The following is a 20,547-nucleotide window of genomic DNA, read 5'->3' on the forward strand; positions in this document are numbered from 1 at the left end:
CGGAAAAATATTGAATTATTTTAAAACAATTACAAAATTGAAGGGCCGCCTGGAGACGTATTAATAAAGCGACGAGAGCCAGGCCGGCGCATTCTATGTGCGTCATTGGAGTGACGTCAGTCAACAGCAGGAACCGAGTGAGGTTGGTTTGTTTCTGCAGCAGAATAAGTTTTGTATATAATGTTATTTTGCATTTAATTTGGATATTTCAAACATAAGGTTTTTATGTGCAGACAGCGTCGTTGTCTACACTACAGGGAGTTTAAAAGGTATGCGTGGTGAAAACAACAGAAAAGAAACGTCTTTTTTCGGTTAGTTTGTTTTCATTGGGGAAATGTTGATTATGCATTTTAACACCAGCAACAGACAGGTTGTCATGTTCAAGTATAATGTGAACTGAAAGCAGATCCTCGATGTACCGGAGTGTCTGACGGAAAACTTCTTGGAAACCCCAGAAGTGTGGAAAAGAAACCGGAGAACATGGACGTGAGCGAGTTTGCCCCCAGTGTGGAGCGGACAGTGAAGTCTGCCATCGGTGCCATCTTAAAGGAAATCGCTGTGGTGTTCAGTAGCAAACTGGCCGATTTCCAGACAGTGGTGTCGGAGCAGCAGAGGGACATCGACACGCTGAGGCTGAAGCTGCGGATGTCCGAGCAGGCAGTGGCGCGCATGCGCGACAGTGTCAGAGCCCCGCAGCAGCACCGGGGCTGCACCGCGGTGGGCGAGTCTGCTGTCGGGGAGGCACACAGACACGGTGTGGGCTTTGAACGTGTTGAACAAGTAGAAGAGTGTTGCCCAACTCTCCCCGACCCGACACATAACGTCCCAAGCAGCAATTCCGCCTTTTCTGACATCCAGAAAGAGAAACGGACAGATAATGCCAAAGAGTCAGACAGAGCTGATGATACAGAGCAAGTGATTCGCGGTGACGTCACCGACACGCCGCACACACAGAAACGGGCAAGGACTGAAGGTAAAGTTTACTACAGTAAACATCGTCTTTCCCAGAATAACACATTTAAAATATTATGTATTACATCGTATAGATAAGATAAAATACTTTTAATTAGTCACTGCATGCATATTTCGTTGTCTCAAGATTGTATTTCTATGCCCTGTATGTAACGGTGTTGTTGGTTGTTGTGTGTGTCGCTGAATGTTTTAACCCCTGACTCCATACTTAATTTTCCCTTTGGATATGATCAAGATTTGATTTGATTTGACTGCTAGTTACAGATTTACAGTTTGTAATAGTGTATCTATGTTTGTGTGTGTGTATGTCTTTAGATATTGAGAATGAGCAGCTCTGTGCTGAAAGCAAAGGAAGGGGTGAATGTGCCTCTGTTAAAGAAGAGACACCTGACTTGGAATGTGTTGGACCGACCGAGAAGATCTTCCAGCTGGAACAAAACGCAGAGAAGGTCAGTGAACCGCAGACTGCCCCTGACAACAAGGACACCGCTGACCTGGAGTCGGCGAGCACCAAAGAGATGATGCCGGAAATGGAATCCAGTCAGATGGAAGAGAAGTCTGCGCTACCAAAGCCTGCTGTGGACTACATCCTTCTTCTCGGACCCGTGGGCAGCATTCAGATCCCGTCCAGTGTCAGACCTCCCTTGAATCTTGGAGATGCCAAACCTGAGACACGTCCCACTGCTGAGAGGTTTCAGTGCGCCGAATGTGGCAAACAGCTGAGTAACCTGGAGACCCTGAAGAGACACCTGGCGACGCACCCCAATTTGCATTACTGCAACACTTGCGGGAAGAGCTTCAAGTGGCTGGGACACCTGCAAGAACACAAACACATTCACACTGGGGAGAAGCCCTACCGCTGCTCTGAGTGTGGGAAAAGGTTTAGACATCTGAGCAACCTCCGAAGGCACAGGATGACCCTCAGGGGTCACTCCACATCGGACAGACCAAAGTTTGCAGACTTGTCATTGCAGATCTTGAAAAAATAAATAATCCCCAAGAACCAGAATGTCAAGGTCCATGTTACATCTGTGGTCTTTCAAATGTCACCTGTGATCGCCAAATACGACTTGACCCTGATGTCAGTTGTATTTTGATATGAAACCTGGGTGTTTAGTAGTGAAGTTACATTGTCTGATTCTGACCTGAAAATGTAGCTCTTTTAAAATTTTCTACAGCTAATAAATGAAATTAAAAAATAGATGTATTTTTTCCTCACGCGATAAAGAAGATTTTTGATTACACGTCTAGCTGGTCTGTGTTGAATGAATTAATATGTTTGAATGGTGTTTCTGGGGTTCAGTATCTAAATGCTGCAAATATAATTGCACAGGATTGTTGTTGTAATTCCAGAGATCCTAAATGTACAAATAATGTTACTGTGCAACAATCACAGAACCCATAATGGCACTGTTGGGTCAGGGGTAATGTTTCTACAACTTTTCTGTCTTGTCTTATTTGGCAGTTCCAAAATACAACCCAACCACAGCCTTATCACTGCCAGAATGAAACCAGTTGGATCTAGCGGGGTTTGGGTTGTTGTTTTCTTTTGCAGCTTTTAATTAAGAATTCTGTTGGTGAACAATGTGAGTATAATCATAGTTGTTACTTCAAAATATGTGTTTGATAACAAGCAAGTGCATCTTGTAAGGGCAGGGGATCATTGCATGTACACAATGGTTATGAAAGAACAGCATGGGGTCTATCTAAAATTAAGCTCAACAGCGCCACCTTGTCGAAATTCAGAAGCAGTTTTCTGCAAGTTTGTGTTAGCCTGTTGAGCATTAGTGAACAGTTTGCAAAATACACTAGAAACATAAATACTATTAAAGGACAATACTACCAAAAATATATAATAATCGAGTAGCGGCGGAAAAATATTGAATTATTTTAAAACAATTACAAAATTGAAGGGCCGCCTGGAGACGTATTAATAAAGCGACGAGAGCCAGGCCGGCGCATTCTATGTGCGTCATTGGAGTGACGTCAGTCAACAGCAGGAACCGAGTGAGGTTGGTTTGTTTCTGCAGCAGAATAAGTTTTGTATATAATGTTATTTTGCATTTAATTTGGATATTTCAAACATAAGGTTTTTATGTGCAGACAGCGTCGTTGTCTACACTACAGGGAGTTTAAAAGGTATGCGTGGTGAAAACAACAGAAAAGAAACGTCTTTTTTCGGTTAGTTTGTTTTCATTGGGGAAATGTTGATTATGCATTTTAACACCAGCAACAGACAGGTTGTCATGTTCAAGTATAATGTGAACTGAAAGCAGATCCTCGATGTACCGGAGTGTCTGACGGAAAACTTCTTGGAAACCCCAGAAGTGTGGAAAAGAAACCGGAGAACATGGACGTGAGCGAGTTTGCCCCCAGTGTGGAGCGGACAGTGAAGTCTGCCATCGGTGCCATCTTAAAGGAAATCGCTGTGGTGTTCAGTAGCAAACTGGCCGATTTCCAGACAGTGGTGTCGGAGCAGCAGAGGGACATCGACACGCTGAGGCTGAAGCTGCGGATGTCCGAGCAGGCAGTGGCGCGCATGCGCGACAGTGTCAGAGCCCCGCAGCAGCACCGGGGCTGCACCGCGGTGGGCGATTCTGCTGTCGGGGAGGCACACAGACACGGTGTGGGCTTTGAACGTGTTGAACAAGTAGAAGAGTGTTGCCCAACTCTCCCCGACCCGACACATAACGTCCCAAGCAGCAATTCCGCCTTTTCTGACATCCAGAAAGAGAAACGGACAGATAATGCCAAAGAGTCAGACAGAGCTGATGATACAGAGCAAGTGATTCGCGGTGACGTCACCGACACGCCGCACACACAGAAACGGGCAAGGACTGAAGGTAAAGTTTACTACAGTAAACATCGTCTTTCCCAGAATAACACATTTAAAATATTATGTATTACATCGTATAGATAAGATAAAATACTTTTAATTAGTCACTGCATGCATATTTCGTTGTCTCAAGATTGTATTTCTATGCCCTGTATGTAACGGTGTTGTTGGTTGTTGTGTGTGTCGCTGAATGTTTTAACCCCTGACTCCATACTTAATTTTCCCTTTGGATATGATCAAGATTTGATTTGATTTGACTGCTAGTTACAGATTTACAGTTTGTAATAGTGTATCTATGTTTGTGTGTGTGTATGTCTTTAGATATTGAGAATGAGCAGCTCTGTGCTGAAAGCAAAGGAAGGGGTGAATGTGCCTCTGTTAAAGAAGAGACACCTGACTTGGAATGTGTTGGACCGACCGAGAAGATCTTCCAGCTGGAACAAAACGCAGAGAAGGTCAGTGAACCGCAGACTGCCCCTGACAACAAGGACACCGCTGACCTGGAGTCGGCGAGCACCAAAGAGATGATGCCGGAAATGGAATCCAGTCAGATGGAAGAGAAGTCTGCGCTACCAAAGCCTGCTGTGGACTACATCCTTCTTCTCGGACCCGTGGGCAGCATTCAGATCCCGTCCAGTGTCAGACCTCCCTTGAGTCATGGAGATGCCAAACCTGAAACTGTCGAGAGGTTTCGGTGCACTGAATGTGGTAAAGAGCTGAGTAACCTGGAAAACCTGAAGAGACATCTAGCGGTGCACCCAGCGATGCACCCCAAACCGCATGTCTGCAACACTTGCGGGAAGGGCTTCCAGTGGCTGAGTTACCTGCAAAGACATGAGCGCACTCACACTGAGGAGAAGTCCTACTGCTACCACTGCTCTGAGTGTGGGAAGAGTTTTAGACATCTGAGCACCCTCAAAAGGCACAGGATGACCCTCAGGGGTCACTTGACATCGGATGGACCAAAGCTTGCCAACTTGTCATTGCAGATCTTGAAAAAATAAATAATCCCCAAGAGCCAGAATGTCAAGACATCAGTTGTATTTTGATATGAAACCTCAATGCTTAATGAAGTTCCTGCATTGCCTGATTCTGACCTGAAAATGTAGCTCCATTTATTTTTTGTATAGCTAATTAAAAATGTATAATTTATTTTTCCTCCCTTGATAAAGGAGATCTTTGGTTACATGCCTATCTGGTCTGTGTGGAAAGAATGTTTTAATGGGGTTCCTGAAAACCAAAATAGGTACAAGGCAAATTCTTTGTTCTGTTTATTAAAAAGAAAGTCAGTTCACATATGATTTATAGACACCTCATGCATCCCAGTCCAAATTAAAACAAATGTATAATTTTATTCACTCGATCTGTGAGAGAAATAGGTCTCCTGTTTAACTCATTTCTCGTGGTGCAGTATTTTGTTCTGGAGTGATACATGATGGTCCTCGAGTTGTATTCCTGAAACATTCTTGAGAAAAATAAAATGCACGGTTTGTGTGGCATCAGGGGTAAAGCACACAAGATAGCCAGCTAATTAACCCCTTGAATTCCGATGTGGATGTGTGTTAGATACATCTACACCAAATAGTGTGTAGAAACCCGTACTGATGACTTATTATAAGGTACCCAAGGTCACTAAATAACACTTTATACATCTCTCTCCTTGAAACATGCAAATCAAAAGAAGAATTAAAAACAATGTTTGAAAATGTCTTATTTATTGTTAACTTTAACTTGGAAAAACCAGTACAGGTACATTTTTTGTTTGTTTTAAATTTTACATAATATTCTGTACAGTGTCCTAGACATAAGAAACAAATAAACGCTACATGAAATATTTCGAATTTGTTTAAGATAGAAAGGTGAAGCCAGCTAAAAAGGTGCAAAAAAAAAAAAAATCACCCAATGAAATTAAGTATTTTAAACTTCAGAAAACAAAAATGAAGTTTAAAAAAAAAAAAGCCAAACAATATTTTAATGTAAAATTTCCCCAGATTTAAATTTCTTGTAAAGTACAGTAAAAGTTTCCCCAGGGTGTTCAGTGATTTATGATTGTGTTTATAAATGAGAGCAAGAGCACACAGAGCCACCGGTTCAGAACTAGAGACCTGCGGGGAAACAAACGCACACCGACTCTTATAACACACTGACTCGCACACTGGAATTGACACCAGATACAGAGACGCACACTGTCCACGGCTGGCTGGCTTGGCTGTCTTCAGATCTTCTGCCGGTTCCTCATCATTTGTACTTTTTGAAAGCTGTAATTCAGAGAGCAAACATCAGACGGGCAGATGAGGTTTAGGTCAGTTCACTTTGTAGCACATAAACATCCAATTCAAATGGGAGTCCATGACATTACTCAGAGGGTGTAGTTACAGCCAGTCAATACTTCCCTTCTGTCTGCCTTGAAGCTCCCAGACTACAGCACACATCTCATACTTTACTACTTAATGTAGAGTAGATAAATTCATGGATTGACTAAATTAAATATACACTTAACAATCCTTGCCCATCTGAAAATGGACCCAGAGAGATGAGAGAGAATTTATTTCATTACCTCTCTTTTTGCTCTTTTTCTTAATTGTTTTCTTCTTCTTGGGACGAGGATTTCCAGATTCCTGCAGATGGGGAGAGAAGATGGGAATAAGACCAACAGACAGGGAGAGAGTGACAGGCCGGGCAGTGTTAGTATGTGGGCGGGAGTCTGAGTCTGTGCGTGTGTGTTCGTGCGTGTCACTGCCTGCTGTGGATGGCGCCGAGAGGCTATGTCACCTGTCCCGTCAGAGCACTGATGTTCCCGAAGTGAGTGATGGAGTTCAGCTGAGACGACATTCCCTGCAAGCCCCTCTTCTTGGCGATGCGCTCCTTCCTGGTCACGTTCAGACGCACCATCATAGACTCCTCATACTCCCTCCTGAGATGGGACAGGGGTAGAGAAGGGGTCAGTACAGACAGTGTGCGTCCGACCGCGTGTTCACCACGTCTCTCCATCTCCCTGCACGTCAGACCCACTTGTGCAGCTCCTCTCGGCTCTCTTTGTCCGTCTGGAAGTCTCTCCGGTCCCGCACCTCCTCTGGCGTGCTGCTGTACTGCTCCCTGAGCTCCTGGATCACCGAGCTGCGCAGGGCGGCCCGCCGGACCCGCTCCGCACTGCGCCGCTCACGCTCCTGCTCAGGCACATCCCCGTCTGCACACAGAGAGAGAGCAATACTGATACATAGACAGTCTTGGTATCGTAAAATCTACATTCAGATTCAAAACGGGCTTTATTTGGAAGGGACAAAAAGCACATTGTTTTCGAAAAACATTACTTGACACCATTTGTCAGTCCATTCTCCAGACATTACCATAATGCATTGGAGCAATCTTCGGGGGGATGTACTTCCTGCCGGAAGCACCCTCTCGTTTCCCACCATCCTCTTCCTCATTTTTCTTGCCCACTGCCTCTTCCTCAGAGTCATCAGATTCACTCAGCTGAGAGAGAGATGCACACAGATGCTAAAACTGGCTCACTGTCTCGACACTACAGCACATCAACACTGCACAACAGACACAGACTTTCTGAAGTTACACTAATATAGAGAGAGAATTACCTTGCTAATGAGGTTCTCTGGGCGGGGCCGTAATTGCAGTGGGTCGTTTGCTCCTGAGTGTGATGAGAGAGAGAGAGAGGGTAAGAGACAGACAGAGAGAAGGAGGGGGAGGGAAAGCAGGATGGAGAAGAAGCATCAGTCTCACCCAGGCTGCCAGTCACTGCTGTGCGAACCAGCTTGTCAATCTGGTACCTCAGCTTCTGATCGACTGGACGCATCTTCTCTAACACCTGAGAGAGAGAGGGGAGGGGAAGTGAGTCAGTCAGTAAGGCAAGGAGAGAGAGAAAGGGAGTAAGTCCAGAAAGAAGAGAGAAAGAGGGGGGTACCGTTCTGAGTGTGATCAGCCTGTGGAGGGCGCTGTTCTCTCTCAGGCTCTTTCCCTCCATCTTTTGGCTGATCAGGTGAGTGACATCCTGCAGGTAGAACAGCAGCAACTGGAACCGCAGCTCCAGGAAACTTAGGCCCTAAGAGAGTGTGTGCGCGTCGGGGGGAGTTAATGAAGATACAGGGACATGATCTCGACTTTTATTTCTTCAATAATCTACAAACACACCCAACCCACTTACCTTACTAGTCTGGTACACCCCATCGCGAACCCTCTTTATCAAACCCTGGATATGGCTGGTAACAGCGGCAACCTGACACACAGAGAGGGAACAGCCCATCACACACAGGAGGAAGGGGTTCTGCCTTACAGAAATGAATCGGATACGAAACACCAACATACAGCTACAGATATGTTTCTAGCAAGCAAACAAACCGTTCCTAAAATACTACTTTCCTCCGGACTGAAAAACACATCTGCAATTTCCTCTAACAGTGTAAAAAGATTTCTAGAGCATGCTAAGTGCCGCTTGGCTTCGCTTCCTCGCTGTATAAACTCCTCCAGGTCTCCATAGGTCATTCCTCTGCACACAGTGTGAGATGCTCCACTCCACTTCACAGAATAACTCCCCATCCCAACCGCCCCAACCCCAGGACCCACCTGTTCAGTCAGGCTGTTCATCAGAGTCACTGCACTGGGCAAGTCAGCATCCACCAGCTCCTGGGGAAGAGAGAAGGGGGTTAGCGCTCTGTTACTGACACCATAGCGGCACTGCTGGGCGAGTTCACACACTGCAGGCATGACAGTACCCGGCAATTCATTACCAGCAACGATTATCACCGACAATCACTCACTGACAATCACCGCAAAGACCATTAATCACAGACAATTAAATCAACAACAATTCATTACCAGTGACAAAAATCACCAGCAATTAATCACAAGCGACAATAATCACAGACAATTCATCATGGACAACAAGTCAAAGACCACAAATTGTGATCAACAAGTTTTCTGATATAAAACAATCATTACTTATAGTCACCACAATATATTATTATTATTATTTCTTGGCAGACGCCCTTATCCAGGGTGACTTACAACATAAGTGCAAAAATAGAGAAGTACAAGGCATCAATCATTACAAGTTCAACTTAGCTAAAACATAGCAATTCAAAATACATATTAAAGCCACAATATATCATAAGCTGTGCTAAAACCAAATAGCGCTATAATAAACAGATACAGTACACATTACTTTGAAAAATAAATAAAACACCATACAACACATAATCAATTAAATAGCTGCATAAATAAAACTTCTTAATGTTCTACAACGAATCCAAAAAGTCCTACAGTTACCCACAGAGTGGTGCATTCTGGGTATGGTAGTTTTCTGTAGGCATGTAGCCGTGTGAGGTGATGAGATTAAAGAACTGGAAAGACTACAACTGCTGTGGGTGACTGTAGGATTTAATAAAACTGTATTGACTGTTGTGCCATGGGCAAATGTCTCCCATGAGAGACTGTGGGCCGCCCTTTAACAACCAGAGCACAGAGACACTTACAAACACACACTGTACTGAATAAACAGCATCACTGATCTAGGATTAGCGTTAGTCAGACGCTATTATCAGATCTACTAGTTCCCTTTGTGATGCATTCATATTAAATAAGTTAAAACAAATGCGTGTGTGTGCATACTAACGCAAAATGTGTTGTTTAAGGTCACTCGTACTGTACTAGTAGAGCTTCCCATACTTTCTCGCTGTTCATAAACGCAGTCGAGATCTGCTTTATGTGCCACAATAGTTTCCATTATGAGAACAAAAGTTACCGACGCAAATACTCACGCTCTCAGCACTGGGCGCAGCCATCTTTCTCTGGAACTGCAAACGGAGGGACGGTATGGTGGTCGGCGAGGGACAAACGCGTGAGGAAGAACGCTAGAGGCGTGCGGGGAAATCTCGGTACACACGTGAGAGAAGAATCGCGTTTCAGAAAGCTGAGTTTATTCTCAAAGCCCTTTAGAGTAATGAGCCGCTACCACCGTACAAGAGGAACAGTTTCAGAAAGATGATGTAAACTGACATCATTGAATACAAACAACGAATGCATATCAGTACAATTTAAAAAAAGTGCCTACATTCAAAATTAAGTTAATGAGAGCTGTGAAGTGTGAATAAACTGATAAAACAGTGGACTGGACTGGCTTTTCAAATTTCCAACTCAAACCTGGATGGAACATACCGAAGCGCAGATTATCTGAAAACGTGCCTGCAAGACGGACCAATCACTGCGCAGGAGAGAATGCATCGACCTATCACGACTCAGCTCAAACCCGTCCTGCAGCTGATTGACGCCCCAGCCGACGAATAGAAAGCCGGCATCGCAAATAGAACGATGAGGCGGCGAAATGACTCCGAAACCACCCAATCGCCAGCCAGACAGTGGGCGAGACCCGAGTGAGCGACGGGGCCCGTTCCCCAATCAGAACACACCAAACCCGAGCGAGCGCCCCAAATAACCCGACCGCCAGCCAATGGGCGGCCGGCGAGGGCGGGAGGAGCCGGTGTGGAATGTGCCCGCCGGCTAATGGGAGGCCGAGTTGGCGACCGCAGTGAGGTGAAGCCCCGCCCCCACGGTTCCATTTCGGTTTGAGGAGACGCGGCGCTGGCTCGGAGGGTCGAGATTATAAATGTAAATAAAAGCCGGACGCGGGCGAGTCAGAACCGGCACACGGCAGCGGGTCACCCAGCGAGTCGCGCCACAGACCCGAAACGCGGCCCTCAGAAACCGCGCAGTGTGGAACCGGGCGCTTTTTCTCTCCTCTTTTGCGCTTTTTCCTCCCCCCCCCCCCCCTATTTTTTTTTTCTTTTTCTTCCCCCTTTTTCCACCGCCGGGGCCCGACCACGAGGCGCAGCGAGCGACGGGGAGCTCTTGAGGAAGCGGGGGGCCACGGCGAGCGAGAGATGGCGGAGTACGGAAACGGCCTGACGGAGGAGTCGCTGCTGGACTCGGACCCCGGCCACCCGGAGTTGGAGGACTCGGCTGTGGGCGACGAGGAGCCGGGGCTGGAGGAAGGGGAGGCCGCCATTGAAGACCCGGTGAGAAATGATCTTTGGGTGCGGGGTTTCCAACTCGGGAGAGCCCGGGTTGGCGGGCATTAGGTTCGCCGAGCGCTTCCAGTCGGGCTGGGTCTGGTACGGGCGGTTATATTTAGCCGCTGGAAGCGTGGCGCTGTGCTGTGAAACTGGGCTCGTCTCGTCCGCCATTTTGGCTCTGGCGTGGGCATTCCCGTGCGTGGCGTTGGTGTCCATCTTGGAGCTGCAGTGGCGCCAGTTTCCTTGCGCTATAGCGAAGCTCCGTCGCAAGCGGCGAGGCTGTGGAGTTGCTGAGGGAGGACAGGCCGCCATTAGCCGCAGCCGCCGCAGTGTCTCGCTGCAGAGGGGCGCGCACGGCCATCTCTCCTGCTGCTGCTGCTGCCACCGCATCGCCTCCCCGGGCGGCAGACACACCGCTGCGCTGCGACACAGTAAGGCTGGGCGAGGGCGTTGAGAGACGGAGGCTGCGTTTTTAAGCGAGGGTTTGGGCGAGGTGCGGCGGTGCAGGCTGAGCGGAGAGGCGGCATGGAGGCTCGGGCGCCCTCCGCCAGCACCGGGGCTCCCCGTCCTCCATTGGCTCCGTGCTGCTGCAGTGTGGGGGTGGACGTTGGGGCTTATTTCTGGGGGCAACAGTGTCATTTGCCGATGCATTTGATTAATTTTATTAGTGTTTAATGCAAATAATTATATAAGACGCGGTGTGTGATCGATAGCTGCAGTTTTTATTCGTGTGTTTCAATGGAATCGCACAGCCAGCGTGCCGGAGTGGGGAGACCGCAGAGAAACCTGCTCGGTCTGCGGGAGGTGATGGCAGCCTCGGGAATCGCCGGGTGTTTGATGCCGTGTTTGGCAGCCGGCGGTTTCAGGGGGGTGGAGATGCGGGACCCGGCGTGGGGAGCTGCTGCGAGGCGATGCGGCTCGGAGCGGAGGGGGAGCCCTGCGGTGTCTGGACGTGTCGGGAACAGAGGGCTCTGTCACGGAGGCCCAGCTGCCTCTGGCGGCTCTGCGGTGCTGGCAGCCAGCTTCCACTGCCAGCGCCCAGCATCTGTGCAGCACTACGCCCAGCGGCGGGGACAGAGCCCAAGGTGAACCAGGCCGGAGGAGTTGTGGGCGGCCCCTCCGTGTGGCCAGGGCCTGGTCCAGATGACCCCACCCCGGAATACAGCCGGAGTGTACAGCGGGCTCGACTCACCTGGTTCAAATCGGTTATCTGGAAAGACTTGGTCGAATTCAAGTGTTTTTTTAACGACTTGGTATTTGCATATCTTTATTTATTCTTTGAACACACCCTTATCCAGGGCGACTTCGTTTACTCATGCATTTGCATTTTAAATCATGGAAACGCTTCAAAAGCATTTAAATGTATTCTGAATACTGCATTCACCTGGGTGTAAGTGTTATTCGTCAAGATGAGCCCTGCAGATTGCTCTCACACTGGCTCCTCTCCTCCGCCTGGGAGGTGACTGGTACCCGTGTGGCCCATGAACTTGCTGTTATTGTATGAATTGTGCTACAGATCCAGGCCTCTGCAAATAACATGCCAGTTGCACAGATGTTTGTGTGAATCAATCAGTCAATTCACATTTTCTGTGGAAGAGAGTGCATCTGATATAAACCAATTCAGTCTGGGTAGACGCTGTTTACTTGAAATGCGTGTGATCCTGTGACTGGATATTAAACTGCTTCTGCTGAATAAGTAGCACAGACTCTGTGGCTCCACTGCAGTGTCATTCCCAACATGCACCAGTTTAAAATCGGCCATTTGGACTTGTGCATGCAGTGGCATTATCGCTCCTGTCTCGCTGTCGCAGTGGCAGGTGTTGTCCTCTGAGGAGCTGTCATTCTGTGGGAGTGTGCATCCTGTTCCTGTACCAGGGCCTGCTGGAGATGTTCATTTAGCCCAGTTAAGCTGGGTGAGCAGCTCAGGGTCAAATGAAGACCCAAATAGGAGGCGGCCCAAGATGCGTACCGCATTTCCACAAGTCCTCAAATCTGCTTTCAAGCCCACTGTGTTAATGTGGATGGTGGTTTTCTCCACAGTTTAAAATGGGGTTTCAAATTGTAGGGTTGGGTTCTTATGGGATTCAGGTGTGGGTTCTTTTTTTCATGGTCCAGAAGCAACCTCTTGAGTCCATGTTCAGGGGTATGACCAACATGTCTCGGTGTTGCAGGAACTGGAGGCGATCAAAGCGCGGGTCCGAGAGATGGAGGAGGAAGCCGAGAAACTGAAGGAACTACAGAACGAGGTGGAGAAACAGATGAACCTCAGTCCCCCTCCAGGTCAGATGCACAGTGGGAGAGGGGTGTGTGAGAGAGGAGTGTGTAAGAGTATATGAGAGAGGATGGTGTGTGGGGGAGATGGGTGTACTGTAGTCTGGTGGTGTTAATCGTTAGCCCTGCCATAGCTATAGACAGAAACTGGGGGGCAGTTTGAGCATGTCCAGAGGCTCTGCAATAACTCTCCTCTGTCCTTGCAGCGGGTCCCGTCATCATGTCAATAGAGGAGAAGATGGAAGCAGATGGACGCTCGATTTATGTTGGAAATGTGAGTCTTTCCCTGAATTTCTGCATCTGTCTTCAATACCACCCATCGGTAGTGCTGTGCTTGGTGCCTCCTGCCTCACTGACATGTGACTGAGTCAGAGCTCCCTGGCATCACCATAAGATCCCAATGTAGTGTTAACCCCCTTCTATCTTTTTTTTGGTATTGGAGTTAGTCCCAATTTGTCAGGTGTAATGATAGGATTAGCAACAGTGTGCAGTGAAGCCTGAGTTACAGATTCCTCTCCCCAGGTGTGTAGGAGGCAATCGCAGTGTTGACTGCACTTTAATTTTCATGCTTGATTCCAGAACACAGAGCTCTAACTAGCATGCTTTGCAAAAGTGTCCCTTTGTAATGGCTGCTTTTGTGACAGGTGGATTACGGTGCTACTGCTGAGGAACTAGAGGCCCATTTCCATGGCTGTGGCTCGGTCAACAGAGTCACCATCCTGTGCGACAAGTTCACCGGACATCCCAAAGGGTAAGTCCAGCCCAGCCTCCTCAGCACAGTGTGAGCCCCCGTGTCCTCGTCCTGGTTCGGAACGATTGGTCATTGCTGACGTCCCTTTTCTGTGCAGGTTTGCCTACATCGAGTTTGCAGACAAGGAGTCTGTGCGAACAGCCATGGCCCTGGATGAGTCCCTGTTCAGAGGGAGACAGATCAAGGTGAGGGGGGATGGAGAAGCAACACGAAAGGGGTCGTGCAGTCTGCGTAGTGCGAGTTTCTGGTTTTCATGCGACTCTGCAGAGTCTGGGGTATCGCTGTAGTGTGTGTGACTGAGCCTGCACAGATGATCAGTGCGAGTGTACAGGTTGTCAGTGAGTGTGTGTGGTTAGTGTAAACCGGCAAACTTCTTGTTAATGTGGAAGTTGAGATTTTAAGATGGCAAAATAAAGAGAACTATAAATTGTGCCCTGAATTTAAATATTATAAATCAGATGTAATGAATCATAGTATTTGCACGCTTTTGTGACTTTGATGTAGGAAAGAAAAGCAGACTTAGAACGCTCAAGTTCTTCGAGAAGAAGAAGAAGAAGAAGGAAAAAAAATAAAAATAGTGGGCAGACACTGAGGAAAGGCAGTGTCTGGAAATACTCACACTTCTCATCCTCGTTTCCAACTGATTATGACTATTATTGTCATCACTACATCAGTGGATGATAAGGTCCTGTTTTTATTTCCACACTGTTTTAACCATCACAGTTTTAAGGGACAGTGCTCAGTCCCTCGCATGAATGAGTTGAACTGCTGTGTATACCGTATCTTTTAATCGCTGTCCGTGCCATGACGGGTGTTCACTGTGTGAACGTGCTGTACCTTGACAGTGAATGAAGTTAGGAAAATAAATGTTAACCAGCATTAATTCCTCTACTGGTAAAGAATTCATTATTTTATTTGAATGTGAATTTATGACTTATAAATCTGTTCATTATACATTGCAGAGGTGTCTATTAGAAATTCATGTAGGCAGCTATGTTAATGCATGTTCATGACCATCAGTTTTAAGTGACGCAACTGGTGTGAATTCTTCCATAGGAATTTATATTCTAAAGAAAATTATTTGTTGGATTAACATGACACATCCAGTGTGAAAAGAACACTAACGCTAATGTGTGTTAGTGTGCGTGAGCACAAGTGTGTGTGTGGGTGTTCAGTGTGTGACTGTGAACTCTGGTTGTCCAGGTGGGAGCAAAGCGGACAAACCGGCCGGGCATCAGCACCACGGACCGTGGATTCCCACGAGCCCGCTTCCGCTCGCGAGGGAACTTCTCCACGTCGCGCTCCCGCTACTACAGCGGATACACCCCCCCCAGAGGCAGAGGACGAGCATTCAGGTATGGCAATGGGACGCTGAGGGAGAGACGGAGACTGACCGACTGACTGACAGAGACTGTGATGTAGGCATGCTGTTAGATGCAGTGAGAGTGGAACGGTTATAACGGCTGTCTTTCACACAGCGAGAGAGAGAGAGAGAGATGGGGGGTGGGTGGTAGTGTAGGACACGCACAGGTTTTCTGGGAGTGACTGTCAGAGAGCTGAATGGCAAGGCTACTGCTGCTTCCTCACGTCATACAGTGGCAGACTAGACCACAACCTCGCACGCATCACACTCATACACTGACTCTCACGATCACTTGCACAAGCATTCAGTTGTCTCCTAGTCACATAGTCTTAACAGTATTGAAGAGAGACTGCATTGTGCTGAACTTCTGCACCCAGTCTGGCCCACGGTCTTGTACTGCACGCATCATGCCAGCTGCCTCTGATCCTGCCACCAAACTGTTCACCCCTGTGTGTGTGTGTGTGTGTGTGTGTGTGTGTGTGTGTGTGTGGGGGGGGGGGGGGCTCTCTGAATCGGGAGGGATGTTGACTGGCAGCTCCTGGTGTTTCACAGGTTGGTTGGGGTGCCAGTTGGGGGGGGTTGTGTCGATCTCTCCCCACAGCAGCCCATGGAGCAGCGCTCAGAGAGAGAGAGAGAGAGAGAGAAAGAGAGGGAGAGTCCCTGCACTCACACCTCACTGCAATATTCTCATCACACCGTATGCCTCACTGCAGCTCAGACCACAGTCCTGTAGTGCCGGCCTTTCGGGGGTCCAACGTTACCGCACTCTCACACTGAGCCCCATTCCCCCAGTCCAGCACTGCTGCTGCTTTCACTAGGAAGAGTGAGTTTAGGTTGTAACATTAAAACAACCACACAGCTGTACAGGCACCGGATGATTTGGAGACGAAAGCTCATGCTTTTCGATTGACTCCACACATTTAGGAGTATAACGCAGAGTACACTTCAAATAGACTTGTTTCAGAGACTCAAAACGAAGGGTGAGCTCACACTCCATACTTTTTTCCAATTTGTCTGACGCACTCTAGTCTCTTCTGTGAATTTGACCCCCCCCCCCCCCCTCCTAAATTCATGTCAGTGTTACAGCCGAAACTCACCCTCTGTTTCTCTCTCTCTTTTCTAGGGGCCGAGGGAGAACGACATCCTGGTATTCCCCTTACTAATTACCCCAACCCCCCCCCAACTAGACACCCCCACCCCTCAATTAAAGAGAGAAAGAAAAAAAAAATACAAAATACAAAAACATGGAGGAAGAAAAACAGAAGAAAAAAAAAAAAAAGACAAAGGAGAGGAGAGGAAAAAAAAAAAAAATCCTACGTACCTCCTGGACAGACAGACAGAGGCCCCGGGCGCCGTGTGCGTGTGGCGCGGTGTTAGCGGGCGGGTGTGTGCGTGAGTGTGCGCAGGTGCGGGCGGCGCTGGTAAGGTATTGCAGGGGGAGGTGGTGTGAGATGACTGGAAGCCTGGCCTCGCTCTCTGGCTGTGACTCGAGCACAGCAACCATTGCTCCCCAGAAAAGAAAGGGGGGAGGGGAAAAAAAATCTTTCTTTTAAATGTTGTGGAACTTTACGGCTGAAGCCTGAAGCTGTTAATGATTTTTTTTTTTTTTTTTTTTTTTTCCTTTATTTTTCTTTTGTTGTATGGGAGTCTTTTATATTACTTTCTCTCTCTTTTCTCTCTCTTGTGTGTGAACAACCGGTTATCCCCCTCTCTCTCATGGCATTCATCCCTCTTCTTTGCTGCTGCACATTCCTCATCCTTCCCAGCGCTCCTCCACACTTCCTGTGAGAAACCCGAGCTGGTCAGAGTTGTAGTTCACTGAGCTCCGTGGTTTGATGGAGCCGGGAGTTGCTGTTCAGTTCCGTAGACCAATGAGAAAGTGGGCCGAGTTTGTGGCTCCCCTCCTGGTCCATCCCTCTCCCCCCCTCACCCTCTTTCTCCTTCTGTCGGCCTCTTGCCGCTCTCCTCCTCGCTCTAGCATCCGTTCATTTTTTTTTTGTTTGTTTTTCAGGTCCTCCCCAGACAACCCCCTCCCTCCTCTCTCTTCCCTTCTCTGCGCTCGCGTCTCTCCTCCTCCTCCTCCTCCCTCTCTCCCTTCCTTGTATATTAGACCACTTCTTGTCGTTTCAGGTTTCAGGACCAGTGGAGGCTGACAACCCCTCCGCCTCCTGTGGCTGCGGCGCCTCCCACAGTGTCGGCAGCGTCTCTCTCTCTCTCTGCTCCCGCTATCCACACTCACCCCATCCTCTCTGTTTGGGGAGGTGGGGGAGGGGGTCAGGGTGACCACCGGGCCGCCCCAGGGGGCCTGTACTATAACAACAAGCGCTGAGCTCCACTTCAAACACGCACACACGCACCCAGACACGCACGCACGCACACACACATATATTTATATATATATAGAGAGCAAGCCAGATAGCAGCTGCTGTTTTAATACGAGAGAGAGACAGGCAGAGAGAGGGGTCAGGGCAGAGCCACGGCCTTGCGCTCAGCTCACACTGGAAACAGTGGGCTCTGAGGGGCGAGCGGGCTGGCTGAGAGCAGTATTTAAATGGGTGTGGGGGGGGGGGGGAGATTTTATCGCAGGGCAGGGTGGGTGGGGTGGGGATTGTGGAGAGGATTTTGGGATTTGAACATAAAAAGAGGGGAAAAAAAAAAAAAAAAAAAGACCGGTTTTGCTTTTTTTATTTTATTTTATTATTTGGTTTTTTGTTTTGATTTTTAACCCAAAAAAAAAAAACTGTAATTAGAAAAAAAAATAAAAAAAAGACTTGTTTAAAAATCAGCCTGTGTGTGGTGTTGTAATGGAGTGATGGGGGGGGTTACAGTGCTGGCAGATGTGTTTTAGCACTATGACCCAGATCATTAGCTGTGGTTTTAGGTAGTCCTAGTGCTAATGAAGATCTGTGAAAGCAGCCACAACTGTAGTTCAGTTCACTTCATTTGTTTTCCATGTTCCAGTAGTTTACACTGGTTGTTTAATATGTTATGTTATACTTGCTGTGGGCCTGGATGATTCAAAATGCAAATTAGTAACAGCCTGCCTGAGCCTCACCAGCAGATGGCAGCAAAGGAGAGGCTGGTGTCCTGAGCAGCAGCAGCTTCCCTCACTGAGGGGACTCACACTGGGAAGACACATTTGGTCTCCCTCCCCTCAGACAACGGTCAGCCCACCGCTGCCCTTCAGCTGCTACAGTAACCTCCTTGGTCCGGACTCTGCCTCTCATAATAAAGGGAGCCACTCCCAAATGTGACGCTGGCAGTATTTGATTCTTCTGTGGGGAAAGGGATGGGTGCAGCCTGACGCGCGTCCGATGCTCTGAAATCGCATTGGATAAACGGATTCATTTTGCATTGGCTGTTCTTTGTGAAACTACTTTTTCCACACGTTCAAGTGTGATGAATGGGTAGAGTGGTTTTAATCCCATGCTTCTTTATTTGAAATTATTATATTTCCTTGTTAGTTTTTTGACTGAATTAATATGAGCATAAGTAATAAAGAGTATTAAAGTAACAAGTGACATATGAAGCATCATTTCACACAAGCTTCGAGATTAACATTCTTGGAAACTCGATCATTTCCCGCACAAATCTGTTCTGGGTCAGCCAATTAGAATACAGAGCTGGAGCGTACAAAGCCGGCCAGCCACTTCTGGGTGTTTTCAGACCACAGTACGGCAGTTTATGTGAGGTGATAATTATGAAATTAATACATTAAAAATAACTTGACAGTGGGAAATGAGCTCGTTGGGAATCTGGTGCAATATTTTGGAAATGGTATTTACAAAAAACAAATAAACGGTGCAGTACAAAAATACAATCTAGGACTTCACACGCTCGACATCAACTGCAGCTGAGGCCGATACAGAAGACACAACACTGAAGCTGGAGTCAGAGTCCACGGCCAAACAGCTGGAGTCCACAGAGTTTTGGGAAGAAAATAAAAAACATTGTATATTATGGTTCAGCATTTTAACATTTTGCAAACGATTCATTGAACCAAACAAAAAAATTCCTTCACGGCTCAGAAGGTGACACAGTTTAGCTGCAGTCTGTCCTGCTTTTCATCAGACAATACCTGTCAGCACAGCTCGGGTCAGTGAAACTTATATGCACAGGAGCTGTGCGCAACACTGCCAAATAATGCTTAAGAGGGTGTAGTAACACAGTATCTGAATTATTTGTCAGTTATTGGTAAGCTAAACTTTTGTTTTAAACCTCTGGCAGTTTACTGCTTACCTTTGTACCATTTCAGGTTATTCACTGGACTTGAACTGTTACATTTCAATAAAAACTGGATAAATGGGGGTGTTCTAAAACTTTTGACTGGTAGTGTAGATCTATGTATTCTGTCTTATAAAATGTAGAAGACAATAGATCATCAACACTTTCAAAAGGGGAAGGTGGTCAAAAAAGAGTACTCTGTGTACGCTGTGGAAAATGTTATTTTGACCAAGTGCTATTTTCTACCAAGTGCAGGTGTTTTCTTTGCAAATGCGTTGTTTTGTTCACACCATTGTTCAAAATGTCCTCAGTTCATATAAGGTATAAGGTACCCTATTGATTTTAATGTTACGAAAATTGTACATAGTGTAAATATAGCTAATTACAAACACATTTTGAAATTAACAATCATTAAAACCCCAGAATACAAATGCTTTGTTCCAGCATCAATATCATCCGTCTCATTAATTCGAGGCAGTGGTAGAGATGGATTAAGAATAGGTTTATGCATAGATAGATTCTTGTATTACAAATGTACATAGCCAAATAAAAGTGTATGAAGTGAAATGCAAAGAAATATGTCAGTGCATACATCAGTTATGCATTAGCATTTTCAAAAGTATAAATGTGAACATATGAGAACGTTTGCATTGTACTTCATTCTTTGAGCTTGTACAGCTGTACTTGTGTAATCATATTCCGTAGTGTATGTTGACAATGGTGTCCTCCTGTAAACCTTGTAGGTCCTTGAATTAATGCAAAAAATATCCCATACTCCACTGGGAGCAGGCAATAAATGCACAGCCCTAAAAAGCCCACTACCCCTGTGGGTCACTGTGCCCTGACACACTGGCAGTCAGACCCACAGGCCCGGTTTCAAAACCACGACCCTCACGAACGTATGGAACCCTGTGCAGTTCGACTCTCAGGAAGCAGGCCTGCTGTCCCAGGGTTTATTCCAGTTTTACTGCAAACAGGTGATGCAGACTGTTTGTGCTAAACTCGTACAGAGTCAGATGCACAGATACCGATGGAGTCAGACACCATGTTTATGTGGTGATCCTATGGGCACATTCCCAGCCAGGCACTTCACACACACACACAAATG

At 47.0% G+C, this 20,547-nt stretch overlaps 4 protein-coding genes across 6 annotated transcripts; 3 read left to right on the forward strand and 1 right to left on the reverse strand.

The window, feature by feature from the left end:
- The first annotated feature begins 110 nt into the window (after positions 1–110).
- On the forward strand, positions 111–2,216 carry LOC136768535 (uncharacterized). Its single transcript, XM_066722786.1, has 2 exons — positions 111–973; positions 1,288–2,216. The coding sequence occupies exons 1-2, from the start codon at positions 481–483 to the stop codon at positions 1,959–1,961; spliced, it is 1,167 nt and encodes a 388-aa protein (XP_066578883.1). The 5' UTR covers positions 111–480; the 3' UTR covers positions 1,962–2,216.
- A 732-nt stretch (positions 2,217–2,948) lies between these two features.
- LOC136768534 (uncharacterized) lies at positions 2,949–4,994 on the forward strand. Its single transcript, XM_066722785.1, has 2 exons — positions 2,949–3,815; positions 4,130–4,994. The coding sequence occupies exons 1-2, from the start codon at positions 3,323–3,325 to the stop codon at positions 4,810–4,812; spliced, it is 1,176 nt and encodes a 391-aa protein (XP_066578882.1). The 5' UTR covers positions 2,949–3,322; the 3' UTR covers positions 4,813–4,994.
- Positions 4,995–5,066: 72 nt separating this feature from the next.
- On the reverse strand, positions 5,067–9,983 carry ngdn (neuroguidin, EIF4E binding protein). Its single transcript, XM_066722796.1, has 11 exons — positions 9,580–9,983; positions 8,387–8,446; positions 7,968–8,039; positions 7,728–7,865; positions 7,547–7,631; positions 7,402–7,454; positions 7,156–7,282; positions 6,821–6,995; positions 6,581–6,722; positions 6,366–6,426; positions 5,067–6,066 (listed from the first exon to the last, which is right to left on the reverse strand). Exons 1-11 carry the CDS (start codon positions 9,601–9,603, stop codon positions 6,047–6,049), a joined length of 957 nt encoding a protein of 318 aa, XP_066578893.1. The 5' UTR covers positions 9,604–9,983; the 3' UTR covers positions 5,067–6,046.
- A 373-nt stretch (positions 9,984–10,356) lies between these two features.
- pabpn1 (poly(A) binding protein, nuclear 1) lies at positions 10,357–18,000 on the forward strand. 3 transcript variants are annotated; one of them, XM_066722813.1, is made up of 7 exons: positions 10,357–10,833; positions 13,002–13,110; positions 13,308–13,375; positions 13,746–13,852; positions 13,950–14,037; positions 15,056–15,207; positions 17,346–18,000. In XM_066722813.1, exons 1-7 carry the CDS (start codon positions 10,699–10,701, stop codon positions 17,542–17,544), a joined length of 858 nt encoding a protein of 285 aa, XP_066578910.1. In that variant the 5' UTR covers positions 10,357–10,698; the 3' UTR covers positions 17,545–18,000. The 3 variants fall into 3 exon arrangements, with proteins under 3 accessions (XP_066578910.1, XP_066578911.1, XP_066578912.1); XM_066722814.1 differs by having other exon boundaries at positions 10,358–10,833; positions 16,339–17,580; XM_066722815.1 differs by lacking the exon at positions 10,357–10,833 and adding an exon at positions 11,122–11,261.
- The last annotated feature ends 2,547 nt before the right edge of the window (positions 18,001–20,547 follow it).

Source organism: Amia ocellicauda, chromosome 14 (genome assembly GCF_036373705.1).
Source record: "Amia ocellicauda isolate fAmiCal2 chromosome 14, fAmiCal2.hap1, whole genome shotgun sequence".
Classification (NCBI taxonomy): Eukaryota; Metazoa; Chordata; class Actinopteri; order Amiiformes; family Amiidae; genus Amia; species Amia ocellicauda.